This window comes from Tiliqua scincoides, chromosome 14, assembly GCF_035046505.1.
Source record: "Tiliqua scincoides isolate rTilSci1 chromosome 14, rTilSci1.hap2, whole genome shotgun sequence".
Taxonomy (NCBI): domain Eukaryota; kingdom Metazoa; phylum Chordata; class Lepidosauria; order Squamata; family Scincidae; genus Tiliqua; species Tiliqua scincoides.
In genome coordinates this window covers 14,979,630-15,007,483 of record NC_089834.1, presented here as the reverse complement: position 1 = coordinate 15,007,483, position 27,854 = coordinate 14,979,630, and the positions used below count along the sequence as shown (strand labels likewise).

The following is a 27,854-nucleotide window of genomic DNA, read 5'->3' as shown; positions in this document are numbered from 1 at the left end:
TTTTTGACTGTCGGCAGTTTGAGCTGCTCGGTGAGGGCGCTCAAGGTGGCGTTCCTCTCACGCCACAAGTCAATTTCAGCCAGCGGGCCGTTCCCCTGAAGGCGAGAGGAAACAGGATGGGCCACAAGGGCAGTCAGGACAAAGGCAAGCACCACACCGCCCCTGTTCAGCATGACAGTTTTCTTCTCACAAGCCAATGCCTTGCAACTGATTGGCCCATACTGAAAAGGGGATCCCGGAGCTCAAAAGGGGACAGCCGTATGCTCAAAACCATGGAGCATCTGGGGCTTTTTCACTGAGAAACAAGGTGATTGGAGGAACACAACGGTAAGTTTCTCAGGTGGGGTTTCTACGAGAGGGGCGTGCTCTGCTGGTGTGCAAGTCCTTCCTGGCCCAAGGGAAAAGGGGGTGCTGGGCCCAGCAGCCTGGATCCCCAACCAGGGTTCAGCGAGATGGGGCTGCTTCAACCTCCTCCTCCTGTTTCCTTCCCTAGGCTTACCCAAGCCCAAGGGAGTAGCTGAGCAGCTCGCAGGTAGCCTGTCCAGATGCCTCTCAATACCAGTCACCTGCCCTGAGTGCCTTATGAAGCCCTGGACCATCTCTCCCCCATGTCCAGCCCTGTGGTCAATGACCAGCATTGCCCCAAAGTGGGGAGGCCCTCATCCTGCAAGGAGCCACCAACCTTGTGTCAGGGCACAGTGGGAGGACAGAACATAGGGCCATGCATGAGCTGTACAGTGCCAGTGGCTGCTCCCCCACCAGGGTTGTGCTGAGGCAGCTGGAGACCCTGAATTGGTGGGGCACATCCAGAAGTGGACAGTGATCGAGAAGAACGTGAATGGTGTAGAGAGAAGGGCTGGAGAGCGGATTTTCTTTCTCAAAACGCAAGAACTTTGGCTGTGGGTTCAGGACAGACGCAAGAAAAGCCTTCTCACAACCCAGCTCCCATCAGGCTTGCCCAAACCCTATTTTCACAAATGATTACAACCCACAACTGACTGCTCAAACAGACCACTGCAAACTCCAATGGTCTCTTCTCCCAAAGCAAAGTAACCCGGTCGATGTTCCTTATAGGAGGAAGATGATGTGGAAAACAATATCCCTTCCCGTAACAGCATTACCTGGGGGACCTTCTTCTGTAGCCCCTCATCCACCGAGGAGATCAACGTGAGCCAATTGGTGGCCGTAAGCTCCAGCATGTCAATCACATCTCGGTCAGCGGCAAGGTAATTCACATCACCGTCTAAGTTGACAATGGGCATCTCTAGCTTAATTTCCCCTGTTGGGCAAAAATGTGGTTGGCTTCAGTGATCTGCTCCTCACAATTTTTCTTCGTGTTGTGGAATTGGTCTTAGCGTCATTTTCTTCACAGCTGAGGTGTTCTGATGTATACAAAGATACTTGTGGTCACCAGAGAAGTAAGATTTGCAGACAAGGTCTGCAGTGCATTCCAGGGAAAGCAGTACCAAGGTGGTGGGGAGATAGAATGTTAGGTTGGACTGTGTGGGTAGCTGGGACAGGAGATGTGGTCTGAAGTTTGAGCTGTTGCCCTTCCTTGGATGCTAAGCAGGATCAGCCTTAGATTGGCCTTGGATGGGAGACCAATAGTCACTGAAGGAGCATGTAGAACAGTGGTTCCCAAAATTTTTTCACTTGCATCCCCTTGGCAGTCCATTTCCATAAATTGCACCCCTTATATTAGCCTCACAAGGCATTCTAATACAGACCTGCCATTTACCACCATTATTCAGTTCTTTTTCAAGCACTTACTGGGCTGGGGCGCCTTCCTTATGAGGAAAGGCTATGGCGTTTGGGCCTCTTCAGCCTAGAAAAGAGACGCCTGAGGGGGGACATGATTGAGACATACAAAATTATGCAGGGGATGGACAGAGTGGATAGAAAGATGCTCTTTACACTCTCACATAACACCAGAACCAGGGGACATCCACCCAAATTGAGTGTTTGGAGAGTTAGGACAGACAAAAGAAAATATTTCTTTACTCAGCGTGTGGTCGGTCTGTGGAACTCCTTACCACAGGATGTGGTGATGGCATCTGGCCTGGACCCCTTTAAAAGGGAATTGGACAAGTTTCTGGAGGAAAAATCCATTACGGGTTACAAGCCATGATGTGTATGTGCAACCTCCTGATTTTAGAAATGGGCTATGTCAGATGCAAGGGAGGGCACCAGGATGCAGGTCTCTTGTTACCTGGTGTGCTTCCTGGGGCATTTGGTGGGCCGCTGAGAGATACAGGAAGCTTGGACTAGATGGGCCTATGGCCTGATCCAGTGGGGCTGTTCTTATGTTCTTACTTCTAAAGGTCTTGGTAAGTAACCCTGGGGGTACATGTTCCCCAGGTTGGGAACCACTGATGTAGAGGAATGTGAAGTGTGATTAAAATGTGATAAAGTCAGCTGACAAGAGACAGATAAAATCCTGAGAACCGGCTGCCTGCAAAGGCTTATAAGGTGCAACCAGGATGATGACCACACATTGAAAGGGAGACATCTGGAGAAATTGAGGGTTCTATGAATTGTATATAGAATAATAGTTGCAATAAAACCATCTGGAAAAAAAAATGGGTTTATGGGCAGCCTGCCAGTTGCCTGCTGTTTTGAAGAATAAAGACGGGGAAAGGGGGCAAGGAAATCTGCTTTGGTGAGACTGAAAAGATTTCTCCATCCTACTTCTGTACAGGAAAGACAAATGAAAAGAGAGAGGCCAATTTTAATAACAGTGGGGGAGGGGAAGCGGAGGCACCTGTGAAATCAGTCTGAGACTTGCCTTCGATCTGCTGGATGGTTCTCTGAATGTGGTTCAAGAACTTTTGCATGTTCATTAACAACTCGTTCCTGAGGATGAGGCAGCTGCCCAGCTGAACCGCCTTGCTTCTCGGCGGGGCTGCAAGCTGGGAGTCTTCACCCTCTGCTTTCTCAGAGTCTGGGTGAATGGGAGACTCGTCCGCATCGTACGGGTTATGACTCATCGTCGGCAGGAAGACCTGGAATCCAGAAGCAGTTCCGAGATCGTTAGGAAAGGCATTTCAAAGGACTGTTTCAAAAACGATCATGAAGTTCACGTGGAGAGGTGCGGTGGATCAGGCCAGAAACCTATCTAGTCCGGCACCCTCTTTCCCACAGTGGATGAGCAGTTGCTTCCAAGAAGCCCACCAGCAGGAGAGAGAGCACACAGCCACCATGACTGACTCCAATGGATGCATCCTCCATGAATTTGCCCAATCCTATTTCAGTTCATTTCACAGGATGACCCTAGCGTCTAGTACTGTGAGAGAGGAAGACAAACATCCCTTCAGAACAGCGTTTCTCAAACTGTGGTTTGGAACCCACCAGGTGGGCCGTGAGCAAATTTCAGGTGGGTCTCCTTTCGTTTCAGTGTGCGTTTTATTTTTAATATATTAAATTCCATGCTGCCATGGTCTGTGACTGTGTTTGGGGAAATGTAACAGATCTGTACTTTTAACAGGCTACTATGTATAGGCTTTGAACAATGAAAGTCAGTGGGGCTTACTCCCAGGTAAGTGTGGACAGGAATGCAGCCTTTGGGATGTCTGGGGATTTTTTTTAAAAACAGATCAGTAACTGCTTGGGTGGGCTAGGAGGATTCTTTTTTATTTTAAATAAACGTTTAAATGCATACCTTTTGTAAAATTTTTATTTACTTCATTAATTTATTGATTTGATTTGTTGTGGGGGGGGGTTTAAAATTTTCCTGCTTGATGATGTCACGTCCAGCCACAACATCACTTCCAGGTTAATGACATAACTTCCGGTGGGTCCCGGCAGATTGCCATTCTAAAAAGTGGGTCCTGGCGCTGAAAGGTTTGAGAACCACTGCTCTGGGACAGCAGACCAATGGGCAGACTCAGTGGGGCAGCTTCAGGAGTCTGGGCAAGGAGGTGCAATCGGCACTTGAACCTGCTCGAGGCAGCGCCCAGCCTTTGGGGGGGGGTCTTCATGCTCACAAGCATCTTGTGCTGGAAACATCCGAGGCTTTGGTGATCCTGACCTCACAGCGTCGAAGTCTCTGAAGAAATTGCTTTGGACAGGGGAAAAATAAACTCCAAACGCTCACCAGTGAGATCATCTGCTTCAGCAACACCAGCGTACTGCTATTCAGCATGCCATACTCCAGCAATTCAGGAAGGACGTCATCTGCTTCTGTCAAGTCATTTGGTTCACTGACGGTTTCTAAGCGGGGGGGGGGGCGGACACACAAGGTGTTTAGAAGGTGTTTTAAAAGCAATGCTGCTGGCAGGTTTTAGGGCTTGAGCATCACAGGGGAAACGTGAGGGGACCCATCTCGAAACAGCCAAGTCCACTCTCAGCCCAAATGTCTGTCAATCAAAATACCCCATTAATGGTTGGCAACCTTCAGTCTCGAAAGACTATGGTGTAAGCCTACAGCACCCGGTGTTCCCAGGCGGTCTCCCATCCAAGTACTAACCAGGCCTGACCCTGCTTAGCTTCCGAGATCAGACAGGATCGGGAGATAGTGTTCAGTATAGGGAGATGGTTGGCAACCTTCAGTCTGGAAAGACTATGGTGTAAGCCTACAGCACCCGGTATTCCCAGGCAGTCTCCCATCCAAGTACTAACCAGGCCTGACTCTGCTTAGCTTCCGAGATCAGACAAGATCAGGAGATAGTGTTCAGTATAGGGAGATGGTTGGCAACCTTCTGTCTAGAAAGACTATGGTGTAAGCCTACAGCACCCGTTATTCCCAGGCGGTCTCCCATCCAAGTACTAACCAGGCCTGACTCTGCTTAGCTTCCGAGATCAGACAAGATCAGGAGATAGTGTTCAGTATAGGGAGATGGTTGGCAACCTTCTGTCTAGAAAGACTATGGTGTAAGCCTACAGCACCCGTTATTCCCAGGCGGTCTCCCATCCAAGTACTAACCAGGCCTGACTCTGCTTAGCTTCCGAGATCAGACAAGATCAGGAGATAGTGTTCAGTATAGGGAGATGGTTGGCAACCTTCTGTCTAGAAAGACTATGGTGTAAGCCTACAGCACCCGTTATTCCCAGGCGGTCTCCCATCCAAGTACTAACCAGGCCTGACTCTGCTTAGCTTCCGAGATCAGACAAGATCAGGAGATAGTGTTCAGTATAGGGAGATGGTTGGCAACCTTCTGCCTAGAAAGACTATGGTGTAAGCCTATAGCACCCGTTATTCCCAGGCGGTCTCCCATCCAAGTACTAACCAGGCCTGACCCTGCTTAGCTTCCGAGATCAGAAGATCAGGCATCTGCAGGGTAACAGTTGCTGCTTAAGTTGCCTGCCCAAAATACCTGTGGTGTCACGGAGAAAGAACACAGCGTCGTTCTCTAGAAAGTCTTCGGGGATGTCATCCAAGGCCAGGTGGTAGTACAGGTTATAAACTTCCTGCTTGATCATTTTCTGAAATGGACAAATGAAGGTCAAATCATTTCTATAGCATGCACGCACCATAACTCAGGGAGTGATAATGAGGGAAACTTCCCCCCCCCCGGGAGGCTGGAAGCCCACTCCCACCAAGTAAAACCTCAGCCTTTCCCAACGGGCCAGCCTGGGAATGATCAGAATGCTGAAGAAAGCACTTTAAGGATGGCCAAACACCAAAGCAGAGCTTTTCTTGAGTCCCGCCACTGTGCAACAGGCAAGCCTGGGACTGAGGAGGAAACCCCCTCACATTTGCACAGGCCTGCCAAATGGGAGGAAGGATCCACCACTCTGGATTGATCTCCAGCATTTCTAGATTGCATCAGTAGGGATGACGGTAAGACTTACTTTAAACGTCCGAACCCGCTTCGACTCCATGCCCAGTTCCTGCTCAATGGCACTCATGCCTGATGCAACAGAGATCACAGACACAGGGTCAGCCGTGGGTTTTTCTCCCATTTCAGACGATGATGATCTCTTTTTCCGGTCTCTCTCTAATAAAGGAATATACAGAGTCCCTTGCAAGCTGCTGGAAACCTGGGACCAAGCTTCTGCTGCAATCTGGACTTCCTGTGCTATTGGTACGTCCATAATGACAACCAGGCCAAGATATGTACGCGTATTTATGTTCCCACTCCCTCTGTCACCCCCCCACACAAAAACACTCCACAGGCAGAGTTAATAGCAGGCGGGCGTTCTGATGGTGACCAGTGAGAGCACAAACCACAGTCTGGGAGACATTGCTCTATGGGATCCTCTCCATCCATATCCCATATCCCCTTCAGTATCCATGAGGGAGCAGGAATGCATCCCCCACAGATATGGGGGGGATGCCTGTAGTTCTTTAAAGCACCACAGAGATCCTAATTATGGATCTTCCAGATCTAGTTTGGCCCCGATCGTTTCTGTACACCTCAAGGTTTTTGACATGGTGTTCCTTTTACATACTTCCACCTATCAGAGAGGCGGAGGAGCCGCTACCCAGTCTCTCCGAAAACTCATCTTCATCATCAAGTCGATCTTCGTAAGGTACGTCTGTTCCAAAAGAACACAGAGACAAATGTTACACAAATATTACATTAAAAAAAAAAAGTTAAATAGGCAGGCTTCCCAACTGATAGAGGGGACAGCTATGCATATCCCAGAGTTCCCACCTCCACTGAAGTGAACGGATACAGAAATAGATGAACTGTTCAAATGGTAAACTTGGGACTTCTTACGAAGCCAAGCATCAGACCTAGAAAAGATAACATCCTAGTCATGGGAGCACATGCAGAGTGTTTTATTCCACAGCACCTCTAAGCGGCTCACACACACCTGCTTTATCATTAACAGTATTTATAGTATATACTGCTTTCCAGCAACAGTTCCCAAAGCAGTTTACACAGAATATCAAATAACTAACGGCTCCCTGCCCCAAGAGAGCTCACAATCGAAAAAGATGCTGAAGAGACGACAGCAAACAACCACTGGAAAAGACACTGTGCTGGGGTGAAGAGGGACAGTAGTGCTAAATATAAGAGCACCTGTAGAGGATGGGGGAGAGGGAGAGACTCAGGTGTGAATTAATTTTTTTATTTACTGAACTTGTAATACACTAATAGTTGGGGGGGCTACAGAAAAAGTTTCAAAACCAACAATTGACACCCCCCCAAAAAAGACAAAAGAAAAGCCAGCCTGGTCTCATGCATGGGCCAACCCTGGCAGCAGGTACACAAAGGGGTGCAAGTCTGTGCATACTCAGAGACGCTCTTTCATCATTGCCCCCCCCTCCTCCATCTAATGTATGAGGCAACAGCTTCAGCTTGTGTCATGGATAGGCCCTGGCCACAGGTATACAAAGGGGTGCACTCTGTGCATGCTCAGAGATTCTTTCATCACTTTCGCCCTCTGCCTCAGCTGGCCTCATGGATGTGCCAGCTCTGGTCGCAGGAATATAAAGATGTGCACTCTGTGCATGCTCAGAGACACTTTCCTCGCTGCCCTCTCCAGTCAGTGCCTGAGGCACCTGTCTCAGCTGGCCTCATGGATGGGCCGGCCCTGGCCGCAGGAATATAAAGGCGTGCGCTCTGTGCATGCTCAGAGACACACTTTCCTCACTGCCCCCTCCAGCCAGTGCCTGAGGCACCTGCCTCAGCTGGCCTCATGGATGGGCCGGCCCTGGCCGCAGGAATATAAAGGCGTGCGCTCTGTGCATGCTCAGAGACACACTTTCCTCATTGCCCCCTCCAGCCAGTGCCTGAGGCACTTGCCTCAGCTGGCCTCATGGCTGGGCCGGCCCTAGCCACAGGACTATAAAGGCGTGCGCTCTGTGCATGCTCAGAGACACACTTTCCTCGCTGCCCCCTCCAGCCAGTGCCTGAGGCACCTGCCTCAGCTGGCCTCATAGATGGGCCGGCTCAGGCCGCAGGAATATAAAGGCGTGCACTCCGCGCATGCGCGGAGGCGCTCCGCCCGCGCATGCGCACCGATCTCGACGTCGATCTCTTCGAGGCGCAGCTCCTGGCTGAGGAGGAGCGCGGAGGCGGCGCCCTCCTCGGCGCTGCCGGCGCTCTGGTTGAGGAAGTGCAGGACGCGCTCGGCCTCCTCGCCGTCGCCGCGGTTGAGCAGCTCCTCGAAGGGCGCGTCGTCCTTCACGCCCAGCGCCTGCCGCGCTCGCAGGCCCAGCCACTGCACCCGCACGTCCTCCATCCCCGCGCAACCGACGCCGGGCCGTCTCCAGGGCAACGGCGGGGGGCGTGGCCTCGCGCGCAGCACTGAGCGGTGCTGGGGAAGGAGCGGCCGCCCTCTGCTGGCCTCCGGCAGTACTGTAGGCAAGGAGAGATGCTGCCCTCTGGTGGCTCCCAGTGGTACTGGAGGCAAGGGGGAAAATGCTGCAGGCAAGGGGGGACACTGCCCTCTGGTGGCCCCCAGAGGTACTGCAGGCGGAAAGGCTGCTCTCTGCTATACATTCACATCACCACTAGAAGATGAAACCATGGATTCATTTTAAGCTACAATTAAAGCCAGAATATCTTTTCTCAAAACAAGCCATCGAGTCTTTATTTAAGATGAGTACGAAACAAAAGACCAGAGTTATTCCGTTGGCACTTTTATAAAATATTTCCATTTTCATTTTATTTTTCTTAAAAAAAAATCTTCCTAAAAGGTAGTTATATTCACTTCGCCTAACCGAGTTTCAATCAAGACCAAACTGGCTGCTACATCAAAAGCAAAATTAAACCAGAACCTGATTTTGCCAGTATTGATTTCCATCAGTGGAATGATATGTCTAGGGAAGGAGTGCATAACTAGTGTCTAGGATAAGCTTTGGAACTTGAACAGGCTGTTGCTCGACCCAAAGCAAACAAGGTAGTGCTTATCCAAGTTGCAAGACTATTAAAAAAAAAAAAAGACTTTGTGATCAGATGCTTTATTTCAAGGGAATGGTTCAGTTAAGCAAGTGGTATTAGGACCTCTGCTAGACTACGTCACACTTTGCAGAATAATCCAGGCAGAGAATCTTTGTGGGAAGTGCCCTATTAGCTTACTCTGTGCTGGCAAGACACAAACTGGAGTCATATATTATTCCAAGGAAACCCCAAAATCCAGCGTGCCTTTTCCATCCTTCCTCTCCTAGTCAAAACTCAGAGTGAGCAACCACAGAAGTGTACACAGCTCTTGTTCTAGCGTGTATCCATCTCAACCCGCTTCAGAAACATACCACAGGAAGTCTTCACAGTTCCCAAGAAATACTGAATGCACAGTGCGACTTTCTTCCTGACTGCTGTCAGATATCACCTTTCACCAAAGTGCGGTAGTATTAGTGGTAGTGAAAAGAGATTTAAAGATTGTGAAAAGGAAATAAATGCTCTTTAGTGTTCTTATGAGAAACAATCAGATGCTCAGAATTTGTTTTAAAGTTATGATTTGTGGGCACTCATAGCAGAAGAAAACACCATTTTATGCCTCCTTGCCAAGAAGTTCCACACTGCCATGTCCAGGTGAGAGGTATGCGTGTATAAAACAGGACATTATTTGGCTGCATCATAAGGCAATTGGTGGGGGGGAACCCGCTCTTCTGCCAGAACGAGCTGTAGGAGAACGATGTTCCATGTACAGACGCATGATTACTTTCAGACAACCCCAGGGATGTACTGTCTACAGCAGAGAAGCTATGCAACATATCCACGGCAATGTAAAGAAATGTCTTGAAAGGAGAAAGGTGTGAACTTGTATCCTTCACCTGCATAGAACTTGTTCTGAAATTCTACCCTATAATGAAGACAAAAAACAATTGGTACCACAATTAAGTTCACCGAACACCCACATCTAGCCCCTTTTATAATTGTTGCGCATAAGGTTCAGGCCGTGCATGCACAAATGTCGAGTCTGAACATTTTCAAAGCCTTGGCATTTTTTTTAGCCACTAAAGCTTTCCATATATTCTTCAGGAAAGAAGAACGAAAGCCCGCACTGTTTGAATAAGAGGCCCAAAGGTTGTATCCTAAGCTTAATCGGTCGTGACTTAAGGGGCTAGGTAAACGCAGGATACAACCTAAAAACGTTTTCCTGGCACGCCAGCCTTTGCTTTGCTAATATGAACAGATTAGAAGGGAAGACATACCAATGAAGTCGTATTGCGTGCAGAAAAGCTGAAAGGCCTTCCATGACTAAAAGAATGAATATTGTTAAAACCACAAATAATGCTGAAACTGGGACCAGCAAGATGATCCCGTAAGTCGCGTCCACACGAAGACCCACTCTCATTACCATCGCCCAGAGCACTTCCGATAATTCTAAAAAAAAAAAAACACAGGTACACACAAAGAAAGAACTTTAGAGGAAAAGTCTCAAATGAGGTTCCAAAAAGTCAGTGAGTTCTCAAGGGATTTTGCTTTTGCAAGGCTAGTAAAGTGGCTTTTTCCTTGGACTAAAGAATTGGAGAAAGTTATAAAATAAAAAGAAATTTTACTCCCATTACAAATATTTAAGGATGCCACCTGTGTGTGTGTGGGTGTGTGTCTCTGTGTCTGCCTTAGGCAATGCTCATGCTGCACAAAAGAAATGCACTGTTATCCTGCAGATGCTTGATCTTGTCTGATCTTGGAAGCTAAGCAGGGTCAGGCCTGGTTAGTACTTGGATGGGAGACCGCCTGGGAATACCGGGTGCTGTAGGCTTATACCATAGTCTTCCCAGACTGAAGGTTGCCAACCATTTATGTATATATAATCAGCCTTCAGCATTTGTGGGAGCCTCCATGAATGCTGAAACACACTGACCACAGAATCCATAGGTGGGTCCCTCAGAGGATCTCCAATGTGACTGAAAATGCCCTCTGGTCACGTCCAGGGGAAGCCTCACGCAGCCTCCCTGCATCCCAGAAAGTCTCCTATCCGTGACTGGAAGGCACGTCCAGTCGCGTCTGGGAGGTCAGGGGAGGCCCTCGTGGCACAAGTTTCGGAACCTGTGCCAAGTCAGATCCACAGGTTCCGAACCAGCGGATAAGGATGGCCCGCCTGGAATTTCATGTGTTTTTAAAATCAAAACAGGCAACAATGAAATATAACAGACTGTGGGGGGAGGGGGGTTTACTTACGTGCGTGAGCAAGGCTGAGAGCCCAGAGCCTCAGATACGACGCTGTGTTGGAGACGCATCCAAGGCAGTACTCAATGGAATGAATGGCTTGGTCCATGAACACGTCCACAAACTGAAACTGGAAGCAGGAGAAGGCGTGACAAAAGAGTCACAAATTCAAGAGCAACACACTGTACTGCCACACACAAGATCACTCCTCTCACATCACGCCAACTCCGACTGAGAAAGAAAAGGAACTTACCTCTTCTTTCTCACCGTCTCTCTGCCTGTTGTCCAAAGAGCTGCTTCCCTCTTCCACATCATGAGTCCTCAACAGGGCAAGTTCTTCTTCGCTGTCTTTTCGTACTAACCGGTAACCTTTCTGGATGAGTTAAGAAGCGTTTAAACACTTGTGTAAGTTGCAGTTAACTCGCTTTTTAGACAGAGGTTCCCCCACCCCCTCGTTTCCAAGTTACAAAGCAGATTTACAAGCATCCCCTCATTGAAATGCTCGCAATCCAGTTCCCGTGGGAGAAATTCACCAACCTTAAAAAGGATTAAAATACCCAAAAGTTTTGCTTTTATAGAGTTGCAATAGTAACAACCATGTGCACTTAGGATATATCTGGGCTCAGGTGTGCCCTACATAGCACTCAACTGGCCCTCTTGCAACACAGAAATTGAAAAATCCTGCTCTGCTTCTCCGTAACTCTTGCACCTGCCTGTCAAAGCACAAATTCCTACCACGGAGAACAGAAGCCATCATAAGAGCCCTGCAGGATCAGGCCAAAGGCCCATCTTGTTCCGCTTCCTGTATCTCACAGTGGCCCACCAGATGCCTCAGAAGCACATAAGGCAACAAATGGCTTTTCAGTGAGGGCTCAAAACATATCTGTTTCGTCTTGTGTGTGTGTGAGCTGTCTTCTGTCTGCTCCCTGTGCCTCTGAATGCCTGTAATTTTGTTTTTATTTATTGTTTAATATTGTGGTGTTTGTGTCTATTTTTGTTTAAAGTTTAAAATGGTAAGCCACCTTTGGGCATCTGCTCCAGCAGACGAGAAGTGGTGTATAAATCTTTTGAGCAAATAAAATAGATTTTTGCCAAAGCACACATCCTTCCGATACTTACTCTATATGCCCCAAAACCTTGGCCTCCGTTGTGCAGCCAGTACAAATAAAGCGGCTTCCCCAAGAACAGCACAGGAACCGATAGCACCGCGATGGCAATTAAAATTCTTTGCAGAATTATCTATTTTTAAGAGGGGGAAAAGGCAGTTTCACAAAGAGACCATCAACTAACTCCCTGCTAACAAGACATAATCATCAAAAGTGCTTCGGAACATGGTAGTTCCCCTCCCGTAGTTGGTTGGCAACCTTCAGTCTCGAAAGACTGTATAAGCCTACAGCACCCGGTATTCCCAGGTGGTCTCCCATCCAAGTACTAACCAGGCCTGACCCTGCTTAGCTTCCGAGATCAGGCATGTGCAGGGTAACATGCCAATTCTCTGCAGAAAAAAGGCCCCCACGCAATACCTGGCTTAAACAGCTGCTGGACCTTATCTGGTTTTTAAAATTTATTTACTGTTTATATTTTATTAATAGTGCTAATTCACTAAGAATGCAACCTTTAAGGAGCAGGTTCATAGATTTCTATTTATTTTTAAACCCAATCAGCTAAAGAAGTGCCCCGAATAGCAAGAATTACCAACCTGTCCTGGAAAAAGGAGGTGAGATTCACTAGAGCGAAACAGGAACATGTCAATGAAGTGAATCAAAATGCTGGGGGCCACCACGGAGTTTTCAGCAGAAAAAGCCAGCCATTTAAACAGGATCATAAATACAAGATATCCAAAGATACACAGCATGAACAGAAGTTGGGGGATGAACACCAGATAAATGTTATACTTCTTCTTGAAATGTCTGATGGAGTAAAAGAAATGGAGGGAATGTTTTTCATTAGCCAAAGAAGAAATCTGTTTTATGGAGAAAGATCACGGAGAAACTATTTCCTGCAGTTCCCTGGTGGGAGAAAATGGGTATCAGACTTAAACATGCCCCCCCCCAGCATAGTTCCCTAGTACAGTGGTTCTCAAATGTTTTAGCACCTGGACCCACTTCTTAGAAGGACAATCTGTGGGGACCCACCAGAAGTGATGTCCAAGCAGAATTCAGACTTGGATCCTTCTCCAGTCACACAGCTCTTCCCCCTCCCCCTTTCAGTGTCTCATCTTCCCATCTATTCAGGGCAAAAATAATAATAATAATACAGGTATTTATATACCGCCTTTCTTGGTCTTTATTCAAGACTTTATTCAAGGCGGTTTACATAGGCAGGCTGAATAAATCCCCGTAGGGATTTTTACAATTGAAAGAAGGTTCTATCTTTCAAGAACCACAACAGTCCAGATGTTTCACTCTGATCTGGTTTCACATTCTGGCCTCCATCCTCCCACACTCAGAGCAGATGGAATAGCTCGGCTTCAGCTTGTCAGCTGCTTCAAAGTCGCCGGTGGCCTCAAACTGGCGACCTTGTGGATGTTATCTTCAGGCAAATGGAGGCTCTACCCTCTAGACCAGACCTCCTGCCCAGTCACTCAGTACCCTGTATGTTCAGCTCTGCGTTTTCAGTGGTAGTTGAGCTAGGTGCTCTCTGACCTGCCCGAAATTGGTTTGTGATCCTCCTAGTGGGTCCTGACCCGCAGTTTGAGAAAAGTTGCTCTACAGGATATTGAAAAGCCCTGATGGATCAGGCCAAAGACCCCCGTCCATTTCAACATTCCGTTTTCCACAGTGCCCCACCAGCTGCCTCTGGGATGTCCACAAGCAGGTGAAGAAGACAGTCCTTTCCCCAACCGTTAGAAATAAAAATATTTTTATCCCACCTTTCCTCTGCCAGAGCACAATCCTCTAAGCACAAACAGAAATTCTAAGCCCGTCTCAGGTAGACAGCAACGTATACAAAACATTGTTGCGATTGGACAGTCAAAAATTGCATACTTACACGTGGTTAAATGCCCCCAAGGCAACTCCAAATGTCATATGGACCACTCCCACAATAACAGACATTTTCATTTTGAAGGAATTTAAGAAGCTGAGGCGATTGCTTGCCAGGTTCCAGATCTGGAGAGAGGAAAAAAAAAACCCACAAACGCATGAGAATATCCCATGCACAACACTCACAAAGGATATTTTGACTCCAATTCTAGCCACAAACAAAGACAGCAGCTCCTCTGTCGGGGCCGACTCTTCCTGATATTGTATAAGCTTTTGATCAGACCTCTCTTTGGAGCAAAGAAGGTGCAGGCGGAAGACAGACAAATAGCTTCACAGACTGAAAAGGTTGCACGCGACAGCTATAAATGCGGCAGCTCACCATTCACAACGCTACTCAGTCTTATGGGTCTGAATACCAGTTGTAGTGGGAGCACTGGGGAGAGAAGTCTGCCTTCTCTCCTGCTTGTGGCTTCCCCAGGGGCAACTGGTGGGCCAGGGTGTGAGTCCTTCTCGGCCCCAGGGAAAGAGGTAGTTGGACCACAACTGGGATTCACAACCAGGTCTCTGAGATCAGCAATGGAGTCCTCCTCCTCCTCACTCCCTCCCTGGGCTTGTCCCAGGGGAACAGGCACACAGCAACCCTCAGGTAGCCTGTCCAGAGCCCTCTCATCACCAGTCCCAAATGCATTATGAAGCCCTGGGCCCTCCCCTTCCTGGATTGTTCCCCACCCCCACCCACTCCCCCGCTTTGCCTGATCCAGTCCTGCTGTTAAAGGGCCAGCATTGCCCCAGAATTGGGGAGGCCCTTCATCCTGTGAGGAACAGCAAACCCTGGGCCTTGATGGCTCAGGGGACAGTGGGAGGACCGGACATACAGCCATGCATTGGCCAAATTGTACTGGTGGCTGCCCCCCCCCCCGTCAGAGTTGTGATGGGATAGCTGGAGTCCCCAAGACAGTGGGGCAAGTCCAGAAGCGGACATTCCTTTTGCAAGCTTGTCAATCACCATTAAGCAGGACCTCCAGGGCAGAACACTAACCGGATCTATGCCGAACGGATATGGTCCGTTGAACACCCCAGTTACATTTGGATCCAGGGTCACGTACTGGTTTTTCATATCACTGCGAAGAGAAAATGTACAACAGAACAGGGCTTAAAGGGAGACATTTTTAGAATCTTAAGCAGGATTTGTGTCATTAGGTTATGAGATGGTTAACTCTCTGCTGAAAGTATTCAAAAGGGCCTTACTATTTTATTCTATACCTTATAATGAAGACCAAAATTATGTGTTACATTAAGAATGTGATTGCCCCCTTGGACGGTTGGTCTTTGTTAACTCAATAGCAGTTAAAGGAGAGGAGCAGACCGACTTGGGATCAGGGGTCAAACCATGTTGAAAAGGAAGCCACTCACCTTTCTGTGTGTTGAACACTCCAACGGGAGCCAAATATATTCAAAGACTTGGAGAAGCAGTCGTTGTAGATCAGACCGGTGTACACAGAAAACAGGCCCATCAGCAAGATAACATACCGTCCTTCAAAGAACATCTTCATAATCTGAGAACAATAAAAAAATTTATATACAGGACCAATCATTACCACGTCAACACGGAACGCAAGATCCTTTATCCCAAATCACTAGTGATCTTGGCCCCTATGCTGCCTGGGAAAGCCAGAAGTGACGTTTAAAGGCCCTCAGCAGGCCTCATGTAAATGAACAACATACAATTTTGTGTGCAGATGTTCAAGGCACTGGCAAGTGTATAACGATGCCTGCTTTATGCAGAACCGACATATGAAAAGGCAAAAGAAAGAGGGATGTTAACAGCTAGTAACGCTAAATGAGATGCTTCCTTCCTTACCTCATCTTGCGATCGCAACAGTTTAGGGTGTCTTTCAAACAGCACCATGAAGAGAGCAAATGTGAACATGAGGAAGCCGTGTCCACAGTCTCCAAACATTACAGCAAATAAGAAGGGGAAGGTGATAATGGTGAACAGAGCTGTCGGGATTAGAGGGAGAAGAACAAAGGTAACATCTTTACATCTCAACTCTTGAGACAACTTTATATAGGCTTTAGGCACCTGCACATAGAATTTTTGTCTAATCCAGCAGGGCTGTTCTTAAATTCTTGTCTCTCCTGTGTTGGATTTTAGACTGTAAGTGCTTTTAAGTGGGGACCCGTCCCTCTGTGAAGTGCTATGTGCTTTAACGGAATCATAATCATTCTTTAGCAGAACACTTCTCAAATTATCCAGTCCACCTCTTCTACCTGTACCTCCCCTCTACCCCATTACAGTGGGCCCCGGATATCTGTGGCAGATCTGTTCATACACACACACACCCCCCACAAGGCTTTGGAATCAAGATTCACTTTGCTTCCACAAAGCAGACTGTAAACACTCAGTGCACCTTGAGATTTCTTAAGGTGCTTTTATAGGCAAGTCTAGGTAGATAGTGGAATGAGAGGGAGGAGAAGACAGGATGCTATCCCACTTCTCGAGGAATTTTTTACTATCTCTGGGAGGACCCACCTGGATTAACTTCCCTGTAGCTCCCAACTCCATACGCATCAACAATATTTTGGAATCCAGCAGTGAATTTATTGGTCCGTATCAAAGTCGGAGGTGTTTCCATGGTGGGTATTGTGTTCATGAAAGAAGGGACGGAAGCTCTGCTTTCCCTCTGGTGACAGAATTCACAATGGTGACAACGTGTGACTGTTGTCACACAACCTTTGCTGAGTTAGAAAAGTACCATCCCTTTCCACATTCTGCCATCCAGACAGCTTCCCATTCAGAGATTTGCACTGAGAGCCTCTTTGCACACAGGTCTGTGAATTTATATTCTCCTCCATGAATCAAAGTCATCTAAGCTAGTGGCCATCCCCACACCTTGTGGCAACAAATTCCACAAAGCAATGTCCACCGGGTGGAAAAGCAGTTTCTTTTGTGTATTTTCAACTTTATAAATTGAAATAGTTGTTTACAATTTCTAAATAATAATTGATTTACATTTTTTGTTACCCATATTCCCAAATATTTAAAACTTGAATAACGTAAGTCAAATTCAGACGTATTTTCAATTTCTTTTTGTTCTGCTATAGCCATATTTGAACATAACTTTGATTTTTGATAATTAATTTTTAAGCCTGTATAATAACGATAGTCTTCCAGTATTTGTTTCAATGAACTTTCTCCACCCTTTGCATCATCCGCATGCCACTATCACAACCCCATCCCCTCCTCCTATGGGTCATTTTTCTTCCCCTAACCTTGTCAGCACTATGATAATGTGATGACTACAAGCCCTGAATGTTCCTCACCACTTACGCAATCATCACCCCCGCCGGTTAAAATCCAGAGACTTACAGATCCTTCCTCAAGAGCTCGGCGCATGTTGGGCAGATCAGACACCGGACACCAGACCTCCGCAATCAGGCATTTGTTAGTGACATCGAAGCTGCAGAGGTTGAACACGTGATAAATGGCCTTCATCTTTTTCACTTGGACATCCCAAGTGTAGATCGATTCGGACGCTTTACATAAAACTTGCCGTAAATAATCTTCAGTCTTATGCAGCACCTTTGTTGTTTTTAAGAGAGTAGAGATTAAATAGTACACTATCAGCCAGGGCATGATAGCAACAAGGTCAACACAACCATCAGGTTCCTCTCCTCCACCCATTATCTAGATTCCCTGTTTTCCCACTGTTAGGACATGCAAAAGTGTTTAAAAAGCATGGCATCTCTACATAAGAACAGCCCCACTGGATCAGGCCGTAGGACCATCTAGTCCAGCTTCCTGTATCTCACAGCGGCACACCAAATGCCCCAGGGAGCACACCAGATCACAAGAGACCTGCAAGGCTTCCTGGGAAGTGTAGTTAAGAACATAAGAACAGCCCCACTGGATCAGGCTGTAGGACCATCTAGTCCAGCTTCCTGTATCTCACAGCGGCACACCAAATGCCCCAGGGAGCACACCAGATCACAAGAGACCTGCAAGACATTCTGGGAATTGTAGTTAAGAACATAAGAACAGCCCCACTGGATCAGGCCGTAGGACCATCTAGTCCAGCTTCCTGTATCTCACAGCGGCCCACCAAATGCCCCAGGGAGCACACCAGATCACAAGAGACCTGCAAGACATTCTGGGAATTGTAGTTAAGAACATAAGAACAGCCCCACTGGATCAGGCCGTAGGACCATCTAGTCCAGCTTCCTGTATCTCACAGCGGCCCACCAAATGCCCCAGGGGGCACACCAGATAACAAGAGACCTCATCCTGGTGCCCTCCCTTGCATCTGGCATTCCCATGTAACACTCAAGTACACAAGGCTCACGAAATGGAGAGGGCTGACTGCTCCCAGACCCCAGAACTCCTGGTGTATATTAACAAGGGTGAAAGCTGTTCCCACCAGAGCTGGAAGCAATTCTTAAATACCATGTGCACAAAACTGCGGAAGGAACATTTGGACGCTCTTCTACTAAAACGCTTGCTAAATGGCTGTCTACGTCTCCGCATTTGAAAAGGGGGCTTTCTACTCACAACATGAAGATCCTGAATGCGAACTTGGAGTCCTTCCATTACCGTCCGGCGCTCTTCAGGAGTGTTGGGATAGGGATACACATGGCAGCGGTAGCTAGAGAAATGACATGTTTTCATATATCTTGCAAGGAACAGCCAAAGAGGTTAGGGCAGGACTGCAGAAGGTAAACTAGGTATAGTGGAATCTGAACATTGCCTTGATAGCACAAGGTGTCCACCAAGACACTGGAATCCTTTCACATGTGCTGCTGCCACACCAGGTCTCTCCTACCCTGTTCTTGTGCTCTGATTTTTTACAGGACTTTGCACTTGTCTTTGTTGAAATTCACCTACTCAGCATGGGCCTAGTGATCAAGACTGAAATTCAGAAACGGCAGGTAAGAGACTCTGAAACCTTGTTTACCGTGGCTAGCTTTTGCCTGCAATATAGTATGAAGAAATGTAATGGAGCCAGCCACCTTGTTGAAGCTAAACAGATCTGGGTCTGGGTCAGTGCGTGGTTGGGGAACCGCCCAAGAGCCCTGTGTACACCACTGAGAAAAGCGGGATTAAAAATGCAGCAAATAGGGTATATACTCAATTCACTTGGGATAGGCAATGTCGACTCCAAAAGACTGGCCAGTGCCTCACATAACAGAGGCTGCCGCTTCTTCCATCCTTCCCCCCCTCCCCGGCCCGAGTCTTCTGCCATTCACACACACACAGGGCTCCAATGCAAACCACTTGGCATGGGTGCTACTCCCTGAAGGCAGAAGTTCTGCTAGCCAGAAGGTCGTTAACATGTGGCAGGGATTCCACGTGTTCACAGACCAAGGAGCGACATCCAAGTTGACATGGCAAAGCTAATCTAAATCTTAGCTTCTGTGTCCGTTGCCAGGTTTCAGCACAATGCAACAACACTCGGTAGCTTGATAAGAAGGCCTCCAACAATGTCAACTGCAAAACAAGACAAATTCGCACAAATGCCACACACCTTAGTAACAAATCTGACGAAATTAAATGCGCGTTAATCCTTACCAGTCGCATATCTTCTTAACTTTCTGGCCTATCTGTTCACCCCAATAGGATATTAAGAAAACAAACCACTTTGTAGGGTCTCCCTGAAAAAAAAGAAGAAGCAAAAGTACATTTTTCACTTAATCTTTGGTTCATTACAGTGGGCTTATCTGTCAATCATACAGGGACTGCCTTAACCATTCCAAGTATTGCATGCACAAAGAACCACCCCGGTTCAAGCCCACTTTGAACACTAGTTTTACAGTTCCCACAATTTTTAACCACGGTGTAAAGTATTCAGCCTGAAGTGTAACCATGGTTCAAAAATCCAAACCCTGGTTAAGCACTGCATCGGCACAGGGAAACACACACAGGAGACCCAAGTTTGAGTAGCAACTTACTATCTAAAACAAGGAGAGCTGACCCAGTGTCGCCCCTCAGAACAATATTTATTCTAGCTACTCACCGTATCAGGATCTTCTAAGCACTCATCCAATTCCAAATAAGAAACTATTGTATACCCCTTGCAGGCTCGCCACAGCATTTTTTCAAAGGCTTCAACCTTTGCTCGGTGAACTAAGCCAGAAACAAATCTGTATAATAAAAAAAAAAAGACAGAAGATGCTATAGGAGTAAACGTGAACATTTGTCATTACATTACATGAGCATTTAGAAAATTACAACAGCAAATACCTTATCCTATTTTATACATTCACGTAAAATATTTACAGACTGTTTTTCCTCTAAGATGCCCCAGATGGCTAGATACAGATACAGGTATAACAAAGGTATCCTATTGCTACAAACTGGAATGATGCAGGTTTGGTAAGCTCAGCATTTCAGAAATCAGCTCCCAACTAAAATGCCTTCAAGTCAATGGTTGTGTCAATACCATTAATCTATGATGGGGAATAGCAACATTGAGTTGCATCTACCAGCAAAGGGCAGCATCTAATTCTAAAGGGATACTGCACCTGTTTCCTTTTAGTGGCTATTGTAAGCGTCTTCAGCTATGGTTTCCTCTTCCTTTATGGTTTATATTTTCTTCCTTCCTGACTTTTTTGCGTAGATGTGTTTCTCTCACTTTCTGTTCACAGTTGTTATTTAATTGTACTTGCATGCATCCATGAGCAGCTCTCTAGAGCTCCTGGTGAGGGCCCAATCCTATCCAATTTTCCAGTGTTGGTGCAGTTGCACCAGTGGAGTGTGTGCTGCATCCTGTGGTGGAGGAGCAGTCACTGGGGTCTCCTCAAGGTGTGGGAACATGTGTCCCCTTACCACAGAGCTGCATTGTGGCTACACCGGAGCTGGAAAGTTGGATAGGATTGGGCCCTATGTATGAACTTCCATGGAGTTGTGAGTAAACTTCCTTTCAACTTTGAGGTTTTTTTTGCCTCCGGCTTTTCATGCCCTATTAGTTGCAAGCAGCCCAAGTAGAAGACCAGCTTCTTTGGTTGGCGATTGCTCTGCTGAGCCTAGTCCTACTCCAACAAACCTAAACCATTACATTTACACAAATTAACGCACAACGGATGACACCAGCGTTTGTAGCAGATTTTGGTTTTCTCTCATTTAACACCACCATTACCTGGGGGGGCATTACTGGCCAGCAAGTAATATATGAATGCATGGGGAACTTAACTTGAATGGTCATTATGACTCTTATCTGTACAGTGGGAGATCTGGGGTCTCCAAGATGACAAACATCCGTATGCTCAAACTTCCTCACGAGAAGGAAAAGGCTAAAATGAGGGAACTGTACCTATGTACAAAAGCTGACAAATATATTTAAATCCAAGCTGTTGGGCCTGTCTCTCTTTTGAACAAAAGCAGCCTATTGATGGCTAATCCCAAGGTCTGCAGCAGGGAAATAAGCACTGCTTATTGCCTGCTATACCACACTAGCACTGTTTGGCCTCCTGCTTCACCCATCACCTACCCCAGTTTAGCGCCAAGCCGGTGCATGCAGTTGTAGTCCACCAATGGCTCGTTTTCTAAAGATGGGAACTCTTCGTAATTACTCTGCGTGCACGACTCAAACTGAACATGCAGGAGTGGAAAGAAAAGAGGATTTTTTTTTAAGGCTCAAGTCTAACCATGTCAAGACGGAGAACTGACAGCAAACATGATTGGACCGCATTCAGACGCACTAGTGCAGCAGAGTTGAAAGTAATGAAAATGCTACTGCTCATTGAGTGACTAGTGACTTAGAGTGGAGGACATGTGATCCCTGCCTTGTTCCGAGTCAACCCTTCAGCCCAATATGGTCTATTCTGACTGCCAGCAGCTCTCCAGCAGCTCTTGGAAAGGCCTGATACTTAAGCTAACCGAACATGCTAAGAATCGAACCTGGGTCCTCAATGCAAAACAGTTTTCTTTGCAAGAATCCCAGCAACTATTTACATAAGAACATAAGAACAGCCCCACTGGATCAGGCCATAGGTCCATCTAGTCCAGCTTCCTGTATCTCACAGCGGCCCACCAAATGCCCCAGGGAGCACAAGAACATAAGAGTAGCCCCACTGGATCAGGCCATAGGCCCATCTAGTCCAGCTTCCTGTATCTCACAGCGGCACACCAAATGCCCCAGGGAGCACACCAGATAACAAGAGACCTCATCCTGGTGCCCTCCCTTGCACTAGCATTCTGACATAGCCCATTTCTAAAATCAGGAGGTTGCAGATACACATCATGGCTTGTAACCTGTAATGGATTTTTCCTCCAGAAACTTATCCAATCCCCTTTTTAAAGGCGTCCAGGCCAGATGCCGTCACCACATCCTGTGGCAAGGAGTTCCACAGACCAACCACACTCTGAATAAAGAAATATTTTCTCTTGTCTGTTCTAACTCTCCCAACACTCAATTTTAGTGGATGTCCCCTGGTTCTGCTGTTATGTGAGAGTGTAAAGAGCATCTCCCTATCCACTCTGTCCATCCCCTGCATAATTTTGTATGTCTCAATCATGTCCCCCCTCAGACGTCTCTTTTCTAGGCTGAAGAGGCCCAAACACTGTAGCCTTTCCTCATAAGGAAGGTGCCCCAGTCCCGTAATAGTCTTGGTCGCTCTCTTTTGCACCTTTTCCATTTCCACTATGTCTTTTTTGAGATGCGGCGACCAGAACTGGACACAATACTCCAGGTGTGGCCTTACCATCGATTTGTACAACGGCATTATAATATTAGCCGTTTTGTTCTCAATACCCTTCCTAATGATCCCAAGCATAGAATTGGCCTTCTTCAATGCCGCCGCACATTAGGTAAGCTTCTGCCCACCCCATTAAGGGAGCTGCCCAAAAGGAGCAGAGCTCTGCCCGAGCAATTCACGCAGTACCTCCGTCGTTCTTCTGACAAAGGATCGGGTGACCCGCAGCATGTGAGTATATTCTGTCAGCTCCAGAAGGTTCTTCTTCAGCTTCTCCTTGTTTCTTGTAACTTCTCTCAGCTCCACCTCCAGCTTCTGCAATTGCTCCTACAGCACAAGAAAAGAATACAGTCTCATCTGTCAAGATTCCTTATCTCTTGCTCTGTTTTACCAGGTTTGTTACCTAAAGCAACTGCAAGAGAATACTTGATGGCTGTACTTTCAAACTCACAATGTGACTAAATGCGCAAAGAAATTTTAATATTCAGCATCTGCATAGCTCTTCCTGAGCAAGCAAGGTGATTCACATGCGTTACCTCAATATTGTCTTTAAAATAACCCTTTAAAGTTAAGCATCTATTATTCCTGTATTGCAGATAGGGAAAACTGAGGCTGAAAGAGGGAGTGACTTTCCACAGGGCTCTCCCCTCCCATTTTATTCTCGTGACAATGCTATGAGGTAGGTTGGGATAGCAGCTTGTCCAAGGTCACACAGTGAGCTTCATGGTTGAATGGGAATCTGAATCTGACTACCTGGACCAGGTGTATCATGGTAACTCTTAAACCACACAGCCTTAAACTCTCTTCTGAGCTTTTAGGAAGAAGGCTGGGAACAAACACACGAAATCTGCCCCATTCTCTTGCCTCAGGTAATCGAAGACCACATCCTGTCAGCACTGGATGTATCTCTGTTCCCCAAAGATACCTGAATCTCCAACATCTGCTTAAAAGGAGGGGCAGCAGGCATTGTATCTCCTTCCGGAAGAGGAATGTCAGCTCTCTTAATTTCTTGCACCAGGTACCCTGGAGTAAGAAGACAGAAGCTTTTTAAAAATAATTCCATTTTAACCAAGGGATATTTCCTATGAAACAGCTCGTTACAGAACAAAAAAACTCATCCAATGGTTTGTGAACCCATTACCCTTGGGGGACCCTATTCACACTGCCACAAGATGCTATACAAGCCCAGCTGACAGCAAATTTCAAACACAGAACACTTGTTTTTGTTTTTTTTTTAAAAAGGGACCACCTTAATCCCACAGTTTAGAAGCATGAGAATGCAAGTCAGCCACACCGAGTAATGTTGCCAGAGCACCAAAGGACTCAAAAGCTTCCAGTCACAATGTAAATTATGAGTTTATTATTGTTCCTCCGAAAAAGCAGCTCGGGTTTCTTGAGAAGAAACAGAAGCACTGGGGCAGCATAAAAGCTGAACCCAATGTGGCTGAGTGGACCCGGTTCTAGGCCTGGAACACGTTAATCAAACCAAGGCTCACTCCTGTGTTGACAGGCAATAGAGCACATGCTTTTCACTACATGGAAAGGTCCTGACATGGACCTCCCTAGGGAGGGAAGCCTCCCTTGGCTTCTCACGCGCTGTATCCATTAAGCACTAGCAAGCACATTCCCTACTTCCCAAGCTTACCAAGAATCCTTTCCATTTCTTCACACTTCTTCACTTCCCCCACATACTTCCTCTGGAACACGCTGGTGTTTGGATTGAGCTGGAAAGAAGGAACATTTTATTCACAGGTGAGAGCTCCAACTCAGGGATGCTTTGTGCCTTTCAAAGAAACTATAGGCACCCCCCTTGATCCATGGATCCGGTATCTATGGTTTCACCTATCCACTGATCCTCTCCTGTACTCATTACAGTACCTCCATTCTTCCTTAGTAGATGTAGAAGCATGGGTGTTTCTTACTTAACTGAAGAGGAATGTTCTTGCTTAACTGAAGAACGCAATATGCAGATAACAGAACACTAACTGAACGCTAATAGGAAGTAGAACAGCTTCTGCTTCCTGTTAATGTTCTGTTAGTCTCCTCCATATAGCATGCAGGTTAGTTGCCTGCATGTCGCATTCCTCAGTTAAGCAATAAACACCCATGCTTCAACACCCACTAAAGGAAAATGGAGATAATAGGCACAGGAGCACTATTTATATCGGGTTCCACGATTTCTGTATCCATGGGGCTCCCGGAGCAGAACCTCTGTGGATATGAGGGGGAACACCTGTGCAGTTCCCCATTTACGCCCTAATTAGAAACTGGCTTATGTTCACTAAACATAGTTCTGACTTTGGACATTCTGGGTCAGTTCAAAAACTACACCTTTAAATCTGCTCTGCCATGCAAAGGAGGAGGATGAGAAAAATAGACATTCTGCATAGCTGCAGTTACAAAAGGACTAGTATAAAACCAAGGCTGTAGCAACAGCTCAGCATTAATAGGCAGTTCATAAACAAATAAAGAGCTAAATGATCTTTGCTCAAACGACTGAGTGTACTGTACTCTAGACAGCAAAACCAACTTCTAAAGGAAGGCTAAGAACAACGGAAGCAACAGCTAGCAAGAAAATCTGATAACAGCAAGGTGACTCTGAACTCTAGTTTATAAGCCACATCCCTGTAAACTAGGAAGCATTTTCAATCCTGATCTAATACCAGCCTATTGAATAAGCTGCACACTGGGAATAACACTGCACAAACCGATACTAGAGACGAGCCAGGAACCAGGGCACAGCTGACACGTAAAAGTTAATGCAACAGGTCGTTAAAGATATTTGCAGTCAGTAAATACTGTAAACTTTGTTAGAACAAACGTATATACGTACTAGAGGCTTGACGAAGTAAGAAGTGAACAGACCATTCTTAGATCCTGGTCACCAACTGAAAAACTTCTGAGCATTTGGACCCCAAAATCCAAGGCCACTAAGTTAAGTGAGACTTACTCGGAAGTGAGTGACTAAGGGCCCAATCTTCCTATCCAACTTTCCAGCCCTGGTGTAGCCATGTCAATGGGGTGTGCGCTGCATCCTGTGGTGGGAGGGTAGTTATGGCGGCCTCCACAAGGTAAGGGAACATGCCTTGCCTTGGGGCTGAACTGCAGCTACACCAGCACTGGAAATTTGGATAAGAGTCTTAAAGTGAAATGTAAGCGTTTAAGAATACAGTGTACACTAATTATCTGCACTAACAGGTACTGTTTGTTGTTATCTAGCCCACAGGTGTCAAACATAAGGCCCACAGGGCGGATATAGTCCTCCCCCAGCTCTTTATCCAGCCCTCCGGCTCTCCTAATACCACCATCAGCTGCTGAGATATCACTGCTAAGAAGGCAGACTGCATGATAACAGGGTTCTCCCATATCTGGAAAATACAGTCAAGTTTTGTGTATTTTCTCTTCTGTCATTTGCAGCTGATGAGTTCCTAAGTGAGAAAAAAGCGCATATTTCTGGTCATGACTTAATGATGCCACTTCCTGCTTCATGATATCATGTCTGGGCCTCAGAAGGCATCATGAATGCTGTTCAGGCTTCTGTATTGAATGAGTTTGACACCCTTGATCTAGGCCAGTGACTTTCAACCTTTTTCATCTCATGGCACACTGACAAGGTACTAAAATTGTCAAGGCACACCTTTCTGTTGGTGGGGGGCTCATATCCCCAGTGGTCTTATTAATAAATGACCCTCCACCAAACTCCCGTGGCGCACCTGGGGACCATTCGCGGCACACCAGTGTGCCACGGCACAGTGGTTGAAAATGGCTGATCTAGGCAGTTGAGGAAGGAACATGGAAAACTCCCCCCCCCCGTTTGTCCTAAGCCAATCATGAAATAACACTACCAAACTCTACTTGTAATGCCAGTAACCAGTGCTGTTTACATTCTGAAAAGGAGAAACCCTTCAGACTAACAAAAGACTTCTTGTCACTGGCACACAACAGCCTTGTCATCTCTTATTCACACCCACAAAATTAAGTCATATAAGAATTCCCTGTGGGGATCCTGGGGAATATTCAGTAAGAAGAACTGGGTGACTTCCTCCGCTGAAAGCCTTTTTGCTATGACTCCACAGGACAATCCCATTACATTTTGTACACATGAAAGATACACCTGCCCTCATATCAAGCCAGCACTAACACCGCTCCCTATGATTTTCTTCTCAGGGTGAGGCGAGGCCGTTGTATGACATCATGACTTCTGGCACAAAGGTGTCATATGACATCACGACGTCACTGTGCTAGAAGCCATTCCTCAGAAGTCACATCACGGCGTCATATGAAATCCTATGTCACTTTCTGAGGAGGCGCCAGTGGTCTGGGCTCTGCAGTGAGAAGAACCCCAAAGCGACTGCCTTGCACGTTGCCCTCCCCAGGGCAGGTGCCCCTCAGGTTCCACCCTGGTGACACCTCTGGGGGCCCAGCATTTGGCAACCTGCCTGACATCCCAAGGAGCTTTAGAATGACCCAGGCCCCCTGCACACCCCCTTTGCCACTCTTCGCTCCCTAAACTGGACGGGGGGGGGAGGAGATGCAGGGGCTGGAACACCCCGAGGGGGGCAGCACAGGCCACCTGTCTGAGCCCACAAGGGTCTTCAGACTGCCCCCACTTCCTGCTCCAGTCCACCCCACATGTCCCACCCAGGAAGTGTAAGGAGCAAGGGCTGCCCACCCCCTGGCAAAGGGGGGCAGCACTTGGCAACCCCAGGGAGCTTCAGGTCGCCCCCACTTCCTCCTCCAGCCCACGCCACACAGCAGGGCCCGGCCCCCCCCAGGCGGGGAGGGAGGCCGCCCCGCTTCTGCCCCCTCCACTCCAGCCCACCCCATGCGCCCCCAGGGAGTGGGAGGGGAGGGCACGCCCCCGCCTGAGCCCCCAGGCCCCACTCACGTCTCTGAACTGGGCGAGGCCGCGCTCGCCGAGGGCGCTGAGACACTCGTAGGCCGAGCCCGCCTGCAGGAACAGCTGCGCCAGGCACACCGCCTCGCCGCGGAACAGGGAGCCCATGGCCGGCGCCGGGCCGCTCCGCTCCCCCTCGCAACAGCGACACCATCGACGCCGGAAGCCGCGCCCAGAGCGCCCCGCAGCAGCGCTTCCGCTCTCAGAGGGCGTCCCTATGGTGACGCGTCTACTCCGCCACGCCCCTTTTCCCCCTTAGCCGGTTAGTCCGGGAGA

General features: G+C 47.4%; 2 protein-coding genes and 1 pseudogene across 2 annotated transcripts in view; all 3 read right to left on the bottom strand.

The window, feature by feature from the left end:
- DNAH10 (dynein axonemal heavy chain 10) overlaps positions 1-8,133 on the bottom strand; it is a 38,758-nt gene extending 30,625 nt beyond the window's left edge. The window contains exons 1-8 of the mRNA XM_066610001.1: positions 7,911-8,133; positions 6,391-6,477; positions 5,791-5,936; positions 5,313-5,421; positions 4,094-4,209; positions 2,786-3,002; positions 1,122-1,279; positions 1-95 (exon numbers count right to left, since the gene is read on the bottom strand). The exon at positions 1-95 is cut by the window's left edge and continues 136 nt beyond it. Of these exons, the coding sequence (XP_066466098.1) occupies positions 1-95; positions 1,122-1,279; positions 2,786-3,002; positions 4,094-4,209; positions 5,313-5,421; positions 5,791-5,936; positions 6,391-6,477; positions 7,911-8,133 (1,151 nt within the window). The remainder of the gene's footprint in view (positions 96-1,121; positions 1,280-2,785; positions 3,003-4,093; positions 4,210-5,312; positions 5,422-5,790; positions 5,937-6,390; positions 6,478-7,910) is intronic.
- On the bottom strand, positions 4,417-4,539 carry LOC136634687 (5S ribosomal RNA; annotated as a pseudogene).
- A 320-nt stretch (positions 8,134-8,453) lies between the features above and the next one.
- Positions 8,454-27,737, bottom strand: ATP6V0A2 (ATPase H+ transporting V0 subunit a2). The gene is made up of 20 exons (XM_066609872.1): positions 27,570-27,737; positions 24,327-24,405; positions 23,607-23,704; positions 22,871-23,008; positions 21,478-21,578; positions 20,005-20,131; positions 19,560-19,642; positions 18,543-18,636; positions 17,364-17,576; positions 16,527-16,677; positions 15,855-15,994; positions 15,407-15,549; positions 15,033-15,114; positions 14,001-14,119; positions 12,709-12,919; positions 12,129-12,248; positions 11,263-11,382; positions 11,022-11,139; positions 10,049-10,220; positions 8,454-9,696 (listed from the first exon to the last, which is right to left on the bottom strand). The coding sequence occupies exons 1-20, from the start codon at positions 27,684-27,686 to the stop codon at positions 9,597-9,599; spliced, it is 2,526 nt and encodes an 841-aa protein (XP_066465969.1). The 5' UTR covers positions 27,687-27,737; the 3' UTR covers positions 8,454-9,596.
- Positions 27,738-27,854: the final 117 nt, after the last annotated feature.